The sequence below is a fragment of the Taudactylus pleione genome, unplaced genomic scaffold (genome assembly GCF_031769625.1).
Source record: "Taudactylus pleione unplaced genomic scaffold, aTauple2 ptg000200l, whole genome shotgun sequence".
NCBI classification, from domain to species: Eukaryota; Metazoa; Chordata; class Amphibia; order Anura; family Myobatrachidae; genus Taudactylus; species Taudactylus pleione.
Genome location: NW_028284602.1, coordinates 169,817 through 187,441, shown reverse-complemented (window position 1 = coordinate 187,441; position 17,625 = coordinate 169,817). Strand labels below are relative to the sequence as shown.

The 17,625-nt window shown below is 51.9% G+C and overlaps 1 protein-coding gene across 2 annotated transcripts in view; it reads right to left on the bottom strand.

Annotated features, from left to right (window-relative positions):
• SETD2 (SET domain containing 2, histone lysine methyltransferase) overlaps nucleotides 1–17,625 on the bottom strand; it is a 127,069-nt gene that overhangs the window by 51,334 nt on the left and 58,110 nt on the right. For both annotated transcript variants that reach the window (XM_088477193.1, XM_088477194.1), the window contains one exon: nucleotides 13,153–13,803. In XM_088477193.1, the coding sequence (XP_088333319.1) occupies nucleotides 13,153–13,803 (651 nt within the window). The remainder of the gene's footprint in view (nucleotides 1–13,152; nucleotides 13,804–17,625) is intronic.

Sequence of the window (17,625 nt, the reverse complement as noted above, 5' to 3'; positions counted from 1 at the left end):
CCCCCAGACTGGTCCCTTATTTAGTGCCCCCAGGCTTAAATAGTGTCCCTTATGCAGTGCCCCCAGGTTTAATACTGTCCCTTATGCAGTGCCCCCAGACTGGTCCTGGCCCCGGCCCCAGCCCAGCACTTACCTTTACTTGCTGGCCGCTGCCTCTCACTGACTGGAATTAACTAGATCCAGCAGGCGCGCGGGACAGGCTCCTCACATCGCGGGTAACGTTATGACGTCACCCGCGCAGTGCATCACTGGGAACACTGGCCTCTGAAGCGATCAGAGGCTTCTTTAGCCTCCGGTCACTTCAGAGGCCAGCGTTCCACAGCGGGGGTCAGCGGGGAAAAGTGCCGGGCGGCAGGCTGTTTCTGCCGGGTGATGCACCTGCAGAAAACAGCCTGGGGAGAACACTGGCTTACTATACATAGGGCACACAGCGTACTATACATAGGGCACACAGCGTACTCAGCGTACTATACATAGGGCACACAGCGTACTATACATAGGGCACACAGCGTACTATACATAGGGCACACAGCGTACTCAGCGTACTATACATAGGGCACACAGCGTACTATACATAGGGCACACAGCGTACTCAGCGTACTATACATAGGGCACACAGCGTACTATACATAGGGCACACAGCGTACTATACATAGGGCACACAGCGTACTATACATAGGGCACACAGCGTACTATACATAGGGCACACAGCATACTCAGCGTACTATACATAGGGCACACAGCTTACTATACATAGGGCACACAGCGTACTCAGCGTACTATACATAGGGCACACAGCGTACTATACATAGGGCACACAGCGTACTATACATAGGGCACACAGCTTACTATACATAGGGCACACAGCTTACTATACATAGGGCACACAGCGTACTATACATAGGGCACACAGCGTACTATACATAGGGCACACAGCATACTCAGCGTACTATACATAGGGCACACAGCTTACTATACATAGGGCACACAGCGTACTCAGCGTACTATACATAGGGCACACAGCGTACTATACATAGGGCACACAGCGTACTATACATAGGGCACACAGCTTACTATACATAGGGCACACAGCTTACTATACATAGGGCACACAGCTTACTATACATAGGGCACACAGCTTACTATACATAGGGCACACAGCTTACTATACATAGGGCACACAGCTTACTATACATAGGGCACACAGCTTACTATACATAGGGCACACAGCTTACTATACATAGGGCACACAGCTTACTATACATAGGGCACACAGCTTACTATACATAGGGCACACAGCGTACTATACATAGGGCACACAGCGTACTATACATAGGGCACACAGCGTACTATACATAGGGCACACAGCGTACTATACATAGGGCACACAGCGTACTCAGTTTACTATACATAGGACACACAGCGTACTCAGTTTACTATACATAGGGCACACAGCGTACTCAGTTTACTATACATAGGTCACACAGCGTACTATACATAAAGCACACAGCTTACTCAGCTTACTAAACATAGGGTACACAGCTTACTATACAAAGTATCACAATACAAAGTATCGAAAATGAACACATCTTATTATAAAACTTATCACAATTTATTAATATTTACTCCTATAACAAGACAAAATAATAGGGTTGGCTGGTTAAACCAAGTTTAGAAGAAAAAAAAAAAAAACTATATTAAGCTGTAACTTCTTTAAAAAAAAAAAAAAAAAAAGCCTATTATATGGGAATCCTCCTGGTATTATTCCACATTCTTGTTGCTTGTGGGCTTCATTTAAGTGAGCTGTACCAATACAGTAAACACACACACCAGAGAAATAGGGAGGATGAATCACATCAGAGAGGTACTAAATCTGCCTAGCATCAGTTAAGACTCCACAAACTCCTCCCCTAACAATCCTATAGGTCAGAGGTTCCGAAACGCGGTCCTCAATGCTCCCCAACAGTTCAGGTTTTAGAGACATCCATGGTTGAGCACAAGTAGTTAAATCAAATTGACTGCGGTACTAACTAAGTCACCTGTGCTCAAACATGGATATCTAACACACCTGAACTGTTGGGGAGCCTTGAGGATCGCGTTTGGGAACCTCTGCTATAGGGTCACATTAAAGTGACAATACACAGAGACACACATCATGGTTTAATCTCCTTCAAGTTTATTTCAATTCAAAACCTTCAGTCCTACTGAGATGAGAGGAAGGAGGACAGACTTAGGGTATATTTACTTGTGTGGGTTTAGAAGTGGAGATGTTGGTTGCCCATAGCAACCAGATTCTAGCTATTATCTTCTAGAACAGCGTTGGCTAACCTTGACACTCCAGCTGTTGTGGAACTATATATCCCAGCATGCCCTGCCACAGTTTTAGCATGCCCTAATAGCAAAACTGTAGCAGTGCATGCTGGGTTATGTAGTTCCATAACAGCTGGAGTGTCAAGGTTAGCCAACACTGTTCTAGAAGGTGCTGGGTAAATGTTAAGTAGAATCCGATGGGTTGTTATGGACAACATCACTTCTTAAAGCTCGCATCTTAGTAAATATACCCCTTTGTCTGGGTCTCTTTTGAGGAGATAAAAAATCCTAATAACTTTGGATTGTTAATGTTACAAAGCAAGTACTAAGTATACATAGCTTTGTATACTATGTAACAATACACAGTGGGCCTGATTCAGCGAGGATCGCTATTCTGCTAATACGCAGGCAGCGCAGTTGCTAATATCAGCGGTGATATGTAAATGTTTGCATTCGCATTGCGATAGCAGCCTAACATAAGGACGCCCACTTCACCTCACTCACATCCGTATACACTCGAGTATAAGCCGAGTTTTTCAGCACAAAAAATGTGCTGAAAAAGTGCCCCCTCGGCTTATACTCGAGTGAAGTGTAGCGCTGACCGGACGGAGTTCGGTCAGCGCTACACACTGCCAAACACACAGCCGCCGGCCCCGGCAGCTGCGTGTTTGCTGTAATCAGCAGCCGCTGAGTCTCTGTCAGACTCTCAGCGGCTGCTGCTGCTCCCACTGCGGGAGCCATCGTCCGGCTCCCGCAGTGGGTAATGGGAGACACGTCGTCACGACGACGTCTCTCCCATGCAAAGCGGCCGGAGGAGCGGACAGCGTCGGGACCAGGAGCGGGAGTTTCAGGTAAGTGTTTATTTTTTTTTTATTCTTATCACGTCTCTCTCTACTAGGCGGGGGGGGGTGGACTACAGGGGGCACTACCAGGGGGCGATTACTACAGGGGGCATTATCAGGGGGTTGATTACTACAGGGGGCACTAAAAGGGGGGATTACCACTGGGGGAACTACCAGGGGGGGATTACTACAGGGGGCACTACCAGAGGGGGATTACTACAGGGGGCACTACCAGAGGGGGATTACTACAGGGGGGGGATTACTACAGGGGGCACTAAAAGGGGGGGATTACCACTGGGGGCACTACCAGGGGAGGATTACTACAGGGGGCACTACCAGGAGGGATTACTACAGGGGGCACAACCAGGGGGAATTACTACTGGGGGCACTACCAGCTGCTGCCATTTCCCACACTAGGCTGATACTCGAGTCAATAAGTTTTCCCAGTTTTTTGGGGTAAAAGTAGGTACCTCGGCTTATATTCGGGTCGGCTTATACTCGAGTATATACGGTACTTGGGCAACATAGCACAACAATTGGTAACATCGGAGCCATACGCACAGATAAGGCAGGTCAGACCTCACTGAGGAATTGCTGACCTCAGCGCACGCTATGAGGTCTCAGCCTGCGTATGGCGCAGTGGCGAAGTGGATCATTTATGCATGCCTCTGCAACGCACTGGCACACCTGCGTTCACCCGCCCACCCCCCGTCGCCACCCGCAGACGGCACTTCCGGTCAATCAGTCTGCTCTGGGTTTGCGTAGCCTCTGCAATCGCCGTTCGGATCGCAATTGCTAGTTGGCGCATGTGCACTGTGATGCATGTGCAGTAAGCAAACAATCGATTGATTGCGTGCGTATCAGCAACCGCGTTCCCTGCTGAATCAGACCCAGTGTACACGAGTTACAGTACACACTAACTGCACAAAGTGTACACAACTAATTATACAATGTATCTCAATGCAAATTGCACAAAATACCTCAAAATAATTTAAACACACAAATGAACAATAACGCACAACAATGAATTGCCGCATCCGGACACTGGGCCTAATTCAGACCCGCTCGCGAGCGCTGCAAAGCTGGTCGATGTTGGCCAAGTGCGCATGCGCACGAGGTAGCCGGCTCCGTCGTACGCATGCGCGAGGCCCGGATAGCGATGGCCAAGCCGTCGCTATGGGTCTCGCTACAAAGGGGGCGTGCGGTCGATGGTGAGTGACAGCACGTCCCCTTTGATGGGCGTGCCGGAGGCGTGGCTGCCCGGACGGAGACGTTCCCATAGGAACGCCAACTGTCTGGGGCCGGCCCCACTGACATCACAAGTGATGTCAGTGGGAGTGCTCTCGGCTCTGATAGAGCCAAAAGCTCTCTGGGGCTTTGCGGCAGCGAGACCCTACCACAAGGGTCTCGTCGCAAGCCCGATGGTCGTGATGGTCTTGACCATCGCGACCATCTTCCTGGCCGCTCGCTATAGCTGTGGGTGGTAACCCACAGCTAAGCGAGCGGCCAGGAGGCCGCTCTAAAATTCCGAGGGACGGCCCTGATTCAGAGCGAGCGCTCTCAGAGCATCCGGCTCTGAATCAGGGCCACTGTTTGCACCAATGAAGCACAGGGCGGCCATGTAACCCCAAGCCTACAATAGTCACTGTCCTGAAACTCCGGATACGTGTAGATGAACAGGGCCAGCGGGTGAGAGTCACGGAGTGGCCTGTGCAATATGCCGGCCAATGGCAGCACGGTGTTAGGGGCAGAGCGGTGTGGGTCATTATCCTTGGCGCACATTAAGACGCAGGGCATGGGGCTGGCTATTGTCAGAATCAGCCAGGAGACGTCTATGGTCAGGTACAAGCATGTAATAAACACCCACAGTGTTATCCCTCTGCAAATGGTCACAGGACCTGAATACAGGGAACAGTGGGGGGGGATGTAAGGAGTCCAGAATGTGATGTGATGTGCGCTGATACCGCTTCTGCCCGCTGTATGATCGGGGGTTTGGCAGTAAATGACTGGGGGCGCTATGTCATTATCGGCGCTGCTATCTACAAGACAGCAGCGCCGGTAGCCTGGGCCATGTATGAACGGTCAGATCACCTCAGGTGACTTAATTAGTATCTCAGCCAATTTGATTTAGCCACCTATGCTCAACCATGGCTCTCTCTAAAATCTGAGCTGTTGGGGAGCCTGATCACATTTGGGAACCTCTGTTTTAACCAATATCCCCATCCAATGACGAATTGGCCAGGACCCCCAGGATAATGGGAACACTCGCTATGGAAGGTCAGTTGTCGCAAGCAGAAGTGAATTGGAATCTGCTGGTAAAGTGGGGCCAGTCGCTGGGTGCAGATGGGGCAAATCAGAAATCTCCCACGAGCCAGGACATTCCCTCCCTGTGTAGTAACACATTCCCTCCTCTCACTAGTCAAATAGGAGAGTCACACCAACTGCCAGTGATGTTTGGCAACACCGTCTTGGGGTGACAGTTGGTGTTTGAATAGTCAACTGTGCTGCAGCCACGGTGATTGCACAGGAAACATTTTAGCCCTTTTTACCCCCTCAGGAGTCGAATTTCGAATAATCCCTTCTCATGATTTTCATGTTTCTACGTCCAATATATTATTTATATATATATATATATATATATATATATATATAATTTATTTTTTTGTTTCTCAGTGTGTCATCCCTACCTCAGAGAGGTGCTTAACAGTCCTTTGTGAGGGCTATTTATGAGTATTACACATATTACTGCATGATGCATATTAGTTGCATTATTCTTGTGACCGAAGGATAAGAGCTAACACTCTAACCCATCGCCTGACTGTCCTGTGTTGTAAGCAAAATCCTCTTCCTGCTACCCTGCAGTGCTGACCACAAGTCATAAGTTAGTGGTCAGCAGGAACCAGACCGTCTCCAGCAAAGAGGCGCTGCAGCAGCTACACAATACCCAGCAGTCAGCGGTTCCAGGGAGTACCCTGGTTGTGGTAGCGATTACTCTCCTACAACCCAGCTTGCACACACACACACAGAGTCAGGTGAGTGACACAAACAGGAAAGGTCAGTAACAGCAGGGAACCCCCAGGCCAGAGGTTCTCAAACTGGAGCTAATGATTTCACACCTGGAAAACATGCACTGTCTGGGGTCCTGAGGGCCGAGATCCTGTGCCCTAGACACAAACTGGTGCGAGATAGCATGACTAACAATACTATAGGTATTTAGAAATACACTTTTACACATCAGTCTATGGGTGACAGTATGCAGATTAAGGAGCTCTATGTCAGGGGTCTTCAAACTTGGCCCTCCAGCTGCTGTGGAACTACACATCCTAGCATGCACTGCCACCTTTTTGATATAACAGCATGCTAAAACTATGTGCAGTGCATGCTGGGATGTGTAGTTCCACAGCATCTGGAGGGCCAAGTTTGAAGACCCCTGCTCTATGTGCTAAATGTTCTTAGGTCATCAACCCAACTATTATAAGACAGTAAAGTAATAAAGCTTCATGGCTTATTTTCTATTCAGCCAGTGGCGGCCATGTTGATTGTGTTATAACGCAGGCTATGCCAGCTCTCTGATGTACCCAGGGAAGGGGGGGGGGGTGGCATATGGGGGCATCCTCCCCCATATTGTTATTTCCATTCCAACCACAATCACTTACATTTTCAAAGACTGCCATTAACCAAAAACACACGTAACGGGGGCGAGGGTGGGGGTATAGTAAGGTAAGCTTTTTAATTATTGATCTAGGGTTTCAGCAGATGTGGAACCACTGGTATCAGCATGCCCAGCCACAACCTCTCCGACCTCTGCCCCCACCACAAGCAAGACGACTAATAAACCACCCCATGATTTTCAATTCTGTGGACAAATGGGCATAAAAATGGTGATTACAGGGGCCCAGAACCGACCTATTACCTAGTCCTGTCCTGATAATATCCTGCGGCTAATTCCCTCGTCTTCCAGCTGCACAATCTGCTTCCTGCAGCAGCGACCGAGCCGTCTTATGCTGTCCTCCGAGATCCCGACAGCTCGGCCCATTCTCACACGTTCTGCCGCCTCGGGCGCGGGTCTCAGTAACGCTCTGCACTACCGCAGGGCATCGGCCACGTCTAACAAATCTCAGACACATCAACCCTCCCCAACCGGCTAAGAGCCTCTGTAGTATGTAAGAAAATGGGATGGTGGGGGCTATGCACCAACATCTGCTGGAGATACAATCATTATACAGCAACCTCAGCTCATTTCTAATGAGGCAAATCATAAAGGACAACGCCCCCTGGGGGCCACAGCCAGGACAGAACGCCACCCCTGAGGGGCCACAGCCAGGACAGAACGCCACCCCTGAGGGGCCACAGCCAGGACAGAACGCCCCCCCCTGAGGGGCCACAGCCAGGACAGAACGCCCCCCCCTGAGGGGCCACAGCCAGGACAGAACGCCCCCCCTGGGGCCACAGCCAGGACAGAACGCCCCCCCCTGAGGGGCCACAGCCAGGACAGAACGCCCCCTGAGGGGCCACAGCCAGGACAGAACGCCACCCCTGAGGGGCCACAGCCAGGACAGAACGCCACCCCTGAGGGGCCACAGCCAGGACAGAACGCCCCCTGAGGGGCCACAGCCAGGACAGAACGCCACCCCTGAGGGGCCACAGCCAGGACAGAACGCCACCCCTGGGGGCCAAAGCCAGGACAGAACGCCACCCCTGGGGGCCAAAGCCAGGACAGAACGCCCCCCCCGAGGGGCCACAGCCAGGACAGAACACCCCCCCCTTGAGGGGCCACAGCCAGGACAGAACGCCCCCCCCTTGAGGGGCCACAGCCAGGACAGAGCGCCCCCCCCTTGAGGGGCCACAGCCAGGACAGAGCGCCCCCTGGGGGGCCACAGCCAGGACAGAGCGCCCCCTGGGGGGCCACAGCCAGGACAGAACGCCACCCCTGAGGGGCCACAGCCAGGACAGAACGCCACCCCTGGGGGCCAAAGCCAGGACAGAACGCCACCCCTGGGGGCCAAAGCCAGGACAGAACGCCCCCCCCGAGGGGCCACAGCCAGGACAGAACGCCCCCCCCTGAGGGGCCACAGCCAGGACAGAACGCCCCCCCCTTGAGGGGCCACAGCCAGGACAGAGCGCCCCCTGGGGGGCCACAGCCAGGACAGAGCGCCCCCTGGGGGGCCACAGCCAGGACAGAGCGCCCCCTGGGGGGCCACAGCCAGGACAGAGCACTCCCTGGGGGCCACAGCTAGGACAGAGCGCCCCCTGGGGGGCCACAGCCAGGACAGAGCGCCCCCTGGGGGGCCACAGCCAGACAGAGCGCCCCCTGGGGGCCACAGCCAGGACAGAGCGCCCCCTACATTTCCCATTCTCCTTGCAGAGTATAAAAGTTGAGCAGTGTAGCAGCACAAAGTTTACCCGCTTCCTGCCATGAGATGCTGCGCTCTTGTACGGTGACTTCCATCATTGGTACTCGTCGTTACTGGAAACGAGCCTGGTGTGTGCATTTGGGGTTACGTTTTCGGCACATTGTGAAGCAAATCCTCAAACTGATTTTGCAGAAAATGTAACCTCACGATTGGTGTAAATGAGCGTGTGGGGTGTCTGCAGTGATGGGATCCGCGGTATGGACTGACCTGCAGCAACATTTCACCAAGGACCAAGCTCTCTGGTCTGCTGGTGAAATGCCACCCACAATCCCCTGCAGCGTGGAGGTGGTGTCTGTAAGATGTGCATGTGTTGTGGTGAGGTGTACAAAAAGACTTAGCCACCTAAATCCGCTATTCACCTATTACATTCTCATTCGCTGCTTCCCAATCAGTCTTCTGTTCCTTGCCCTTCTCCAGGACGGGGGGTGAGGTGTAGAGAAAAGAAGGGGCACATTGCTCAGCTGATGGGATTGCTCCCCTGAGAACCAGATGGAGAGGGGTTCAGACGTTACAAGGCTTAATTTCACATGACCACAGCTTAACGAGGGGGAGGATTGCCACCTAAGCTCCCAGTAAATATAGATATGCACCCGCCACATGGTACTATACAGAGAGACAGCAGCTATAGAACAGATCATAGACACTGCATCCATATCCCTGCAGGAAGTAGCGGCTTTCAGGAGATATCCAAAGCCCTGGAGAAACCCCAACCACCCAACTAACAGCACTTCCGAGCGAGGCAGGTCACTGTGAGAAGCCTAGTGTCTGCAGGTCACTGTGAGAAGCCTAGTGTCTGCAGGTCCCTGTGAGAAGCCTAGTGTCTGCAGGTCCCTGTGAGAAGCCTAGTGTCTGCAGGTCCCTGTGAGAAGCCTAGTGTCTGCAGGTCCCTGTGAGAAGCCTAGTGTCTGCAGGTCCCTGTGAGAAGCCTAGTGTCTGCAGGTCCCTGTGAGAAGCCTAGTGTCTGCAGGTCCCTGTGAGAAGCCTAGTGTCTGCAGGTCCCTGTGAGAAGCCTAGTGTCTGCAGGTCCCTGTGAGAAGCCTAGTGTCTGCAGGTCACTGTGAGAAGCCTAGTGTCTGCAGGTCACTGTGAGAAGCCTAGTGTCTGCAGGTCACTGTGAGAAGCCTAGTGTCTGCAGGTCACTGTGAGAAGCCTAGTGTCTGCAGGTCACTGTGAGAAGCCTAGTGTCTGCAGGTCCCTGTGAGAAGCCTAGTGTCTGCAGGTCCCTGTGAGAAGCCTAGTGTCTGCAGGTCACTGTGAGAAGCCTAGTGTCTGCAGGTCCCTGTGAGAAGCCTAGTGTCTCTAGGTCACTGTGAGAAGCCTAGTGTCTGCAGGTCACTGTGAGAAGCCCAGTGTCCGCAGGTCCCTGTGAGAAGCCCAGTGTCCGCAGGTCCCTGTGAGAAGCCCAGTGTCCGCAGGTCCCTGTGAGAAGCCTAGTGTCCGCAGGTCCCTGTGAGAAGCCCAGTGTCTGCAGGTCACTGTGAGAAGCCTAGTGTCTGCAGGTCACTGTGAGAAGCCTAGTGTCTGCAGGTCACTGTGAGAAGCCTAGTGTCTGCAGGTCCCTGTGAGAAGCCTAGTGTCTGCAGGTCCCTGTGAGAAGCCTAGTGTCTGCAGGTCCCTGTGAGAAGCCTAGTGTCTGCAGGTCCCTGTGAGAAGCCTAGTGTCTGCAGGTCACTGTGAGAAGCCTAGTGTCTGCAGGTCACTGTGAGAAGCCTAGTGTCTGCAGGTCACTGTGAGAAGCCTAGTGTCTGCAGGTCCCTGTGAGAAGCCTAGTGTCTGCAGGTCCCTGTGAGAAGCCTAGTGTCTGCAGGTCACTGTGAGAAGCCTAGTGTCTGCAGGTCCCTGTGAGAAGCCTAGTGTCTCTAGGTCACTGTGAGAAGCCTAGTGTCTCTAGGTCACTGTGAGAAGCCTATTAAAGTTAGATTGCTATAAATTTTAAAGAAAAGTAAAATTCACAACGAATGATATCATCATCATCAATGTGTTTAACAGCAGCAACAAATCTCATCGAGCGAGAACATTTTATATCAGCTAAAAGCTCAGCGGAGCCTCTAGTGGCCATATTGTGGTAACACTGGTGAATAGGTGGCAATACACATAGCATTAACCTTCCCAATGTTTTCAGTGTAAATCATAAAACTGTCAGCTCTGAAGACCAGGGCCCTATTTACTTTTTACCTAGTTTCATCATTTTGGGACAAATGTCCAAGTCTGATTGGTTGCCAAAAGCAACGCCCTCACCCTCCGCCCACCAATCTTTTATACATGACAGAGTAGGAGCTGCAAAAACACCACTTCATATGGGAATTATTATTATTACTGTAATAGGTTACCCATGAACACATGGTGCATAGTGAGCAATATGATCCTGTTGGATGCTAAGTATTGTCCTGGAGCTGTTCTACTGTTCTCTATCCCCCTCCCCAAATGGGACATTCGCGCACGTCCCCTAATAGAGTGGTATCCAGGACTGCCTTATGTAATGTGCCCTGATGCCATTAGCTCCTAGGGAATGAATAGGTGGCATTCAGATAAAAATGGCCGCCACCAGCAAGTCCATGAGATAGGCGACGTCAATGAGCAAGGTAACGCGTTTTCCTTTATAGACATGAGCAGAGATGTCCGGCAGCTGCAGTAAGCCGGTGTACACACAGGAGGGAGACTATTAGCACACAGGTCGGTCAGTCAGAGCACGAGCAGGTTTGCCCGGCGTTGATAGGAGGATGGTGCACTAGCCAGATGCTGCAAGGCCACCATGGTTTGTGTACAAGGAGGAGGCCATGTGATCGTTACTCCGGGGCCTTTTCATGAGGATCACAATGGGATCTCTAGTGACCTCATCATTTCCTTGTGGTTCAGCTGTCAGCGTAGAGTCCACCATGCTGTCACTCCTTACACTGCTCCCCCTTACATTCCAAAACTCCTACCTACGCCCCACCTCCTCTCTCTATGACCTCCCAGATTTTTCCGGCCCCACTACCAAGCTGTGCAAATGCCTGCGCCAAACCGTCAACGCTCCCCCAAATCCCATCTCTTTACCATATAGCCTACTGACACCAGGCACACCAAGTCCTGTTACTACAGCTCTGTATAAACTACAGCTCTGTATAATTGTCCCTCAGCCTTCTGTCTCGGCACTGTGATAATTTACAATTCGCTCCGACTTGCCTACCTGGATTTATGTACTAACGGTTGTCTCCGGTGCCCTACAAATAAATATTCACTATTATTATTACTACTACTACTAATACCACTACTAATAGTATCAGCTTCTGAATTTGTCACCTAAACCATTTATTTTGTCCCCAAACAGTGGAGATTGGTGAATAATCAAAAAACTGAACAGCTAGCGAACTGAATTCACTCAAAACATGAAACCACGTGGGGCGCGATTCAATGGGCATCATCGGCGGCGGTGGCTGTCAGTGCCAGGCGCCCGATGGAGCAATTCAGTTGTTGCTTCGTTCAGTCGCCAACAGCGGCTAGCACCGGCATTCCGGCTTGTCCCCGCCTGAGGCGGCAAGCATAAATGTGCGATAAGTCCTGGTTTGGGGCACCATAACCAGGACTTTAGATGGGTTTAGCCGTTACATGCGGATGAACCCGGTCTATTTAGCGCAACGAGAGATAATTAATGGTGCCCAAATACAATTCAATTGCAACATTGAGCGCCCATCAATTAGAGGGCCTTAAAAAAAACAATTGAAATCGCCTCTATGGTTCATACAATAGTAGAGTAGGGACGTGCTAGCCCGGTTACAATGTACCACACACTGTACAATCCCATGCCGATCACAGGTTTCCGACACAGATGACACCTCCAGGTCTTGTTTACAGTGCACAGATGGGCTGAACCAGGCTCAGGTCCAAATGGGGAGAACACCACAGGTCGTTGTGAGAAGAACAGCAAGCACCACACACAGTGTACCGCCTGGTCCTAACATATATACCCTAAGCCTTCCATTAATGGTTACATTTCCCTCCCTCCCACAACAGAGGCAATTATGGTGCAGAGATTGCGATATGCAAAGTGCTTTCTCATTCTTTAGTTACGCTTACTGTAATCTCTGTATGAAGCGCACACCCTAAATGTTTTGCACATTAATAAGTAGTTATGTAGATGGAAGCCAGATAACCATAAACCCCCAATAAGTTTATACTTAAAAATACATATTGTACACAAATGTTTCAGAAGATTAATAGACTAAAGCATAGGACGTGTGATAAAATGAAATCTCTCGTATCACCGGGGACCTCAGACTTCCTGTTAGAAATCTTACAGAAGAACTGATCACAGAGGCAGCTATATACCTCCTCAGATACAGACACAATCTCTCGTTATAGGATGGGAAGATTTATGTAACAAGAGGACTTATTACTGTACTCATGTGGAAGTATGGCTAGAGTACGGCAGTTATCAGCATAAACCAGACCGGTCAGATAAGAACATGAAAACGCAAGATTAGAGCATAACAAAGGCAGAAGAGCTTTGATAAAAGAGAAAAAGTTTGTAATCCCACGATTTACAGCCTTTATTAAATAGAAGTAGACAATACAACGCGTTTCGCCGCCAGAATTCGCTTTCTTACCTTTAGATCTTTCCATCCATCCAGGAGTTTGATGGCCAGTTCACTCATATCCAGCACCTGCTCCTGGCTTCTCTCACTCTCCACATCAGAAACGCCTTCTTCCTCATCCTGAGAAGGAGTCTCCACAGCAGAGGCCTCTTCCACTTTCAGGCCGTTGGCCTCCTTGGCCTCAGTTTCCGCTGCTGGTTCTTTGCTCCCCTCAGAGTCTGGATCATTCTCAGTTTTGGGGGTCAGGAGCGGCTGCTCTTCTGTGGTTGGTGGGGGAGGTGGAGCGTCTTCCTTTGGCTGCTGGTCAGTGGCCGGCGTCTCTGCCTTCCTCACTGCTTCCTTCACCTCGAGCTCGCTGGCCACATCAGACACTGCACTGTCCATGCTGTTCTCGCTAATTATCTTCAGCCTCCGCAACACCAGCTTCTTGGGGGTTTCGCCTTCCATCTCAACATTTAGCTTGGCACCGGGATCAGGGGTGTTAACAGGGGTGTTGAGCGGGGTGTGTGCCCGGGAGGTGTTTTCACTGGAGTACCCATCGCCTTCACTTAGCTGTGGAATCGCTGTTTTCGTCTGGGCCCATCGGTGAATGATGGGCAGAATCTTGCTCTCTTCCAGCATGTTTTTATTGGGGATGGGGAGCAGTTCCAAAGTTTTTATGATCTAACCAAAAGGTAGAAAGGGGGTAAGTGTTCCACACTAGAAAAATTTATACAATCTAACAAAGTCTGAGGCAAATAACTATAAACACTACATCCAGTCTTCCATCTTATACACTCAGGCCAACTGAGGAAGGTGTCAGTGCCAGGGCTAAACCACAGTGGCAGAAGGCAACTGTGGAGGGCGTCAGTGACAGGCCCAGAGCACGGTGGCAGAAGGCAACTTCGGAGGGCGTCAGTACCAGGCCATTGTGGCAGAAGACAAATGAGGAGGGGTGTCAGTACCTGGCCTAGAAGACTGTGGCAGAAGACAAGTGAAAGGACTGACTGCAGAAATCACAGACACACATTCAGGTGACAAGAAAATCACTTTGTCAAGGGGGTTTCCTCCACTCTCTAGCTTATTAGGCAATATGACAATAGAGGTAGAGTGAAGGCAGCAACCAACTCTGTGAGATAGGCTGGACGTCCGGTCTTACGGAGAGGGATGTTACAGTCACACTTCCCCTAGTGTCCAGCTCCACTTAGCCCTGTGTCACAGCTGACCTGAGCCTAGTGTCCTGCTCCACTTAGCACCGTGTCACAGCTGACCTGAGCCTAGTGTCCTGCTCCACTTAGCCCTGTGTCACAGCTGACCTGAGCCTAGTGTCCTGTTCCACTTAGCCCTGTGTCACAGCTGACCTGAGCCTAGTGTCCTGTTCCACTTAGCCCTGTGTCACAGCTGACCTGAGCCTAGAGTCCTGTTCCACTTAGCCCTGTGTCACAGCTGACCTGAGCCTAGTGTCCCTGTGTCACAGCTGACCTGAGCCTAGTGTCCCTGTTCCACTTAGCCCTGTGTCACAGCTGACCTGAGCCTAGTGTCCTGTTCCACTGAAACAGGTGTCACAGCTGACCTGAGCCTAGTGTCCCTGTTCCAATTAGCCCCTGTGTCACAGCTGACCTGAGCCCAGTGTCCTGTTCCACTTAGCCCTGTGTCACAGCTGACCTGAGCCTAGTGTCCTGTTCCACTGAGCCAGGTGTCACAGCTGACCTGAGCCTAGTGTCCTGTTCCACTGAAACAGGTGTCACAGCTGACCTGAGCCTAGTGTCCTGTTCCACTTAGCACTGTGTCACAGCTGACCTGAGCCTAGTGTTCCTGTTCCACTTAGCCCTGTGTCACAGCTGACCTGAGCCTAGTGTCCCTGTTCCACTTAGCCCTGTGTCACAGCTGACCTGAGCCTAGTGTCCCTGTTCCACTTAGGTCAGCTGTGACACAGGGCTAAGTGGAACAGGACACTAGGCTCAGGTCAGCTGTGACACCTGGCTCAGTGGAACAGGACACTAGGCTCAGGTCAGCTGTGACACAGGGGCTGAGCCTAGTGTCCTGTTCCACTGAGCCCTGTGTCACAGCTGACCTGAGCCTAGTGTCCTGTTCCACTTAGCACTGTGTCACAGCTGACCTGAGCCTAGTGTCCTGTTCCACTGAAACAGGTGTCACAGCTGACCTGAGCCTAGTGTCCTGTTCCACTTAGCCCTGTGTCACAGCTGACCTGAGCCTAGTGTCCTGTTCCACTGAGCCAGGTGTCACAGCTGACCTGAGCCTAGTGTCCTGTTCCACTTAGCCCTGTGTCACAGCTGACCTGAGCCTAGTGTCCTGTTCCACTGAGCCAGGTGTCACAGCTGACCTGAGCCTAGTGTCCCTGTTCCACTTAGCACTGTGTCACAGCTGACCTGAGCCTAGTGTCCCTGTTCCACTTAGCCCGTGTCACAGCTGACCTGAGCCTAGTGTCCTGTTCCACTTAGCCCCTGTGTCACAGCTGACCTGAGCCTAGTGTCCTGTTCCACTTAGCCCTGTGTCACAGCTGACCTGAGCCTAGTGTCCCTGTTCCACTTAGCACTGTGTCACAGCTGACCTGAGCTTAGTGTCCTGTTCCACTTAGCCCTGTGTCACAGCTGACCTGAGCCTAGTGTCCTGTTCCACTGAGCCCGTGTCACAGCTGACCTGAGCCTAGTGTCCTGTTCCACTGAGCCCTGTGTCACAGCTGACCTGAGCCTAGTGTCCCTGTTCCACTTAACCCTGTGTCACAGCTGACCTGAGCCTAGTGTCCTGTTCCACTTAGCCCCTGTGTCACAGCTGACCTGAGCCTAGTGTCCCTGTTCCACTTAGCCCCTGTGTCACAGCTGACCTGAGCCTAGTGTCCTGTTCCACTTAGCCCTGTGTCACAGCTGACCTGAGCCTAGTGTCCCTGTTCCAGTTAGCCCTGTGTCACAGCTGACCTGAGCCTAGTGTCCCTGTTCCACTTAGCCCTGTGTCACAGCTGACCTGAGCCTAGTGTCCCTGTGTCACAGCTGACCTGAGCCTAGTGTCCCTGTTCCACTTAGCCCCTGTGTCACAGCTGACCTGAGCCTAGTGTCCTGTTCCACTTAGCCCTGTGTCACAGCTGACCTGAGCCTAGTGTCCCTGTTCCACTTAGCACTGTGTCACAGCTGACCTGAGCCTAGTGTCCCTGTTCCACTTAGCCCTGTGTCACAGCTGACCTGAGCCTAGTGTCCCTGTGTCACAGCTGACCTGAGCCTAGTGTCCCTGTTCCATTGAGTCAGGTGTCACAGCTGACCTGAGCCTAGTGTCCCTGTTCCACTTAGCCCTGTGTCACAGCTGACCTGAGCCTAGTGTCCCTGTTCCAGTTAGCCCTGTGTCACAGCTGACCTGAGCCTAGTGTCCCTGTTCCACTTAGCACTGTGTCACAGCTGACCTGAGCCTAGTGTCCCTGTTCCACTTAGCCCTGTGTCACAGCTGACCTGAGCCTAGTGTTCCTGTTCCACTTAGCCCTGTGTCACAGCTGACCTGAGCCTAGTGTCCCTGTTCCACTTAGCCCTGTGTCACAGCTGACCTGAGCCTAGTGTCCCTGTTCCACTTAGGTCAGCTGTGACACAGGGCTAAGTGGAACAGGACACTAGGCTCAGGTCAGCTGTGACACCTGGCTCAGTGGAACAGGACACTAGGCTCAGGTCAGCTGTGACACAGGGGCTGAGCCTAGTGTCCTGTTCCACTGAGCCCTGTGTCACAGCTGACCTGAGCCTAGTGTCCTGTTCCACTTAGCACTGTGTCACAGCTGACCTGAGCCTAGTGTCCTGTTCCACTGAAACAGGTGTCACAGCTGACCTGAGCCTAGTGTCCTGTTCCACTTAGCCCTGTGTCACAGCTGACCTGAGCCTAGTGTCCTGTTCCACTGAGCCAGGTGTCACAGCTGACCTGAGCCTAGTGTCCTGTTCCACTTAGCCCTGTGTCACAGCTGACCTGAGCCTAGTGTCCTGTTCCACTGAGCCAGGTGTCACAGCTGACCTGAGCCTAGTGTCCCTGTTCCACTTAGCACTGTGTCACAGCTGACCTGAGCCTAGTGTCCCTGTTCCACTTAGCCCGTGTCACAGCTGACCTGAGCCTAGTGTCCTGTTCCACTTAGCCCCTGTGTCACAGCTGACCTGAGCCGAGTGTCCTGTTCCACTTAGCCCTGTGTCACAGCTGACCTGAGCCTAGTGTCCCTGTTCCACTTAGCACTGTGTCACAGCTGACCTGAGCTTAGTGTCCTGTTCCACTTAGCCCTGTGTCACAGCTGACCTGAGCCTAGTGTCCTGTTCCACTGAGCCCGTGTAACAGCTGACCTGAGCCTAGTGTCCTGTTCCACTGAGCCCTGTGTCACAGCTGACCTGAGCCTAGTGTCCCTGTTCCACTTAGCCCTGTGTCACAGCTGACCTGAGCCTAGTGTCCTGTTCCATTTAGCCCCTGTGTCACAGCTGACCTGAGCCTAGTGTCCCTGTTCCACTTAGCCCGTGTCACAGCTGACCTGAG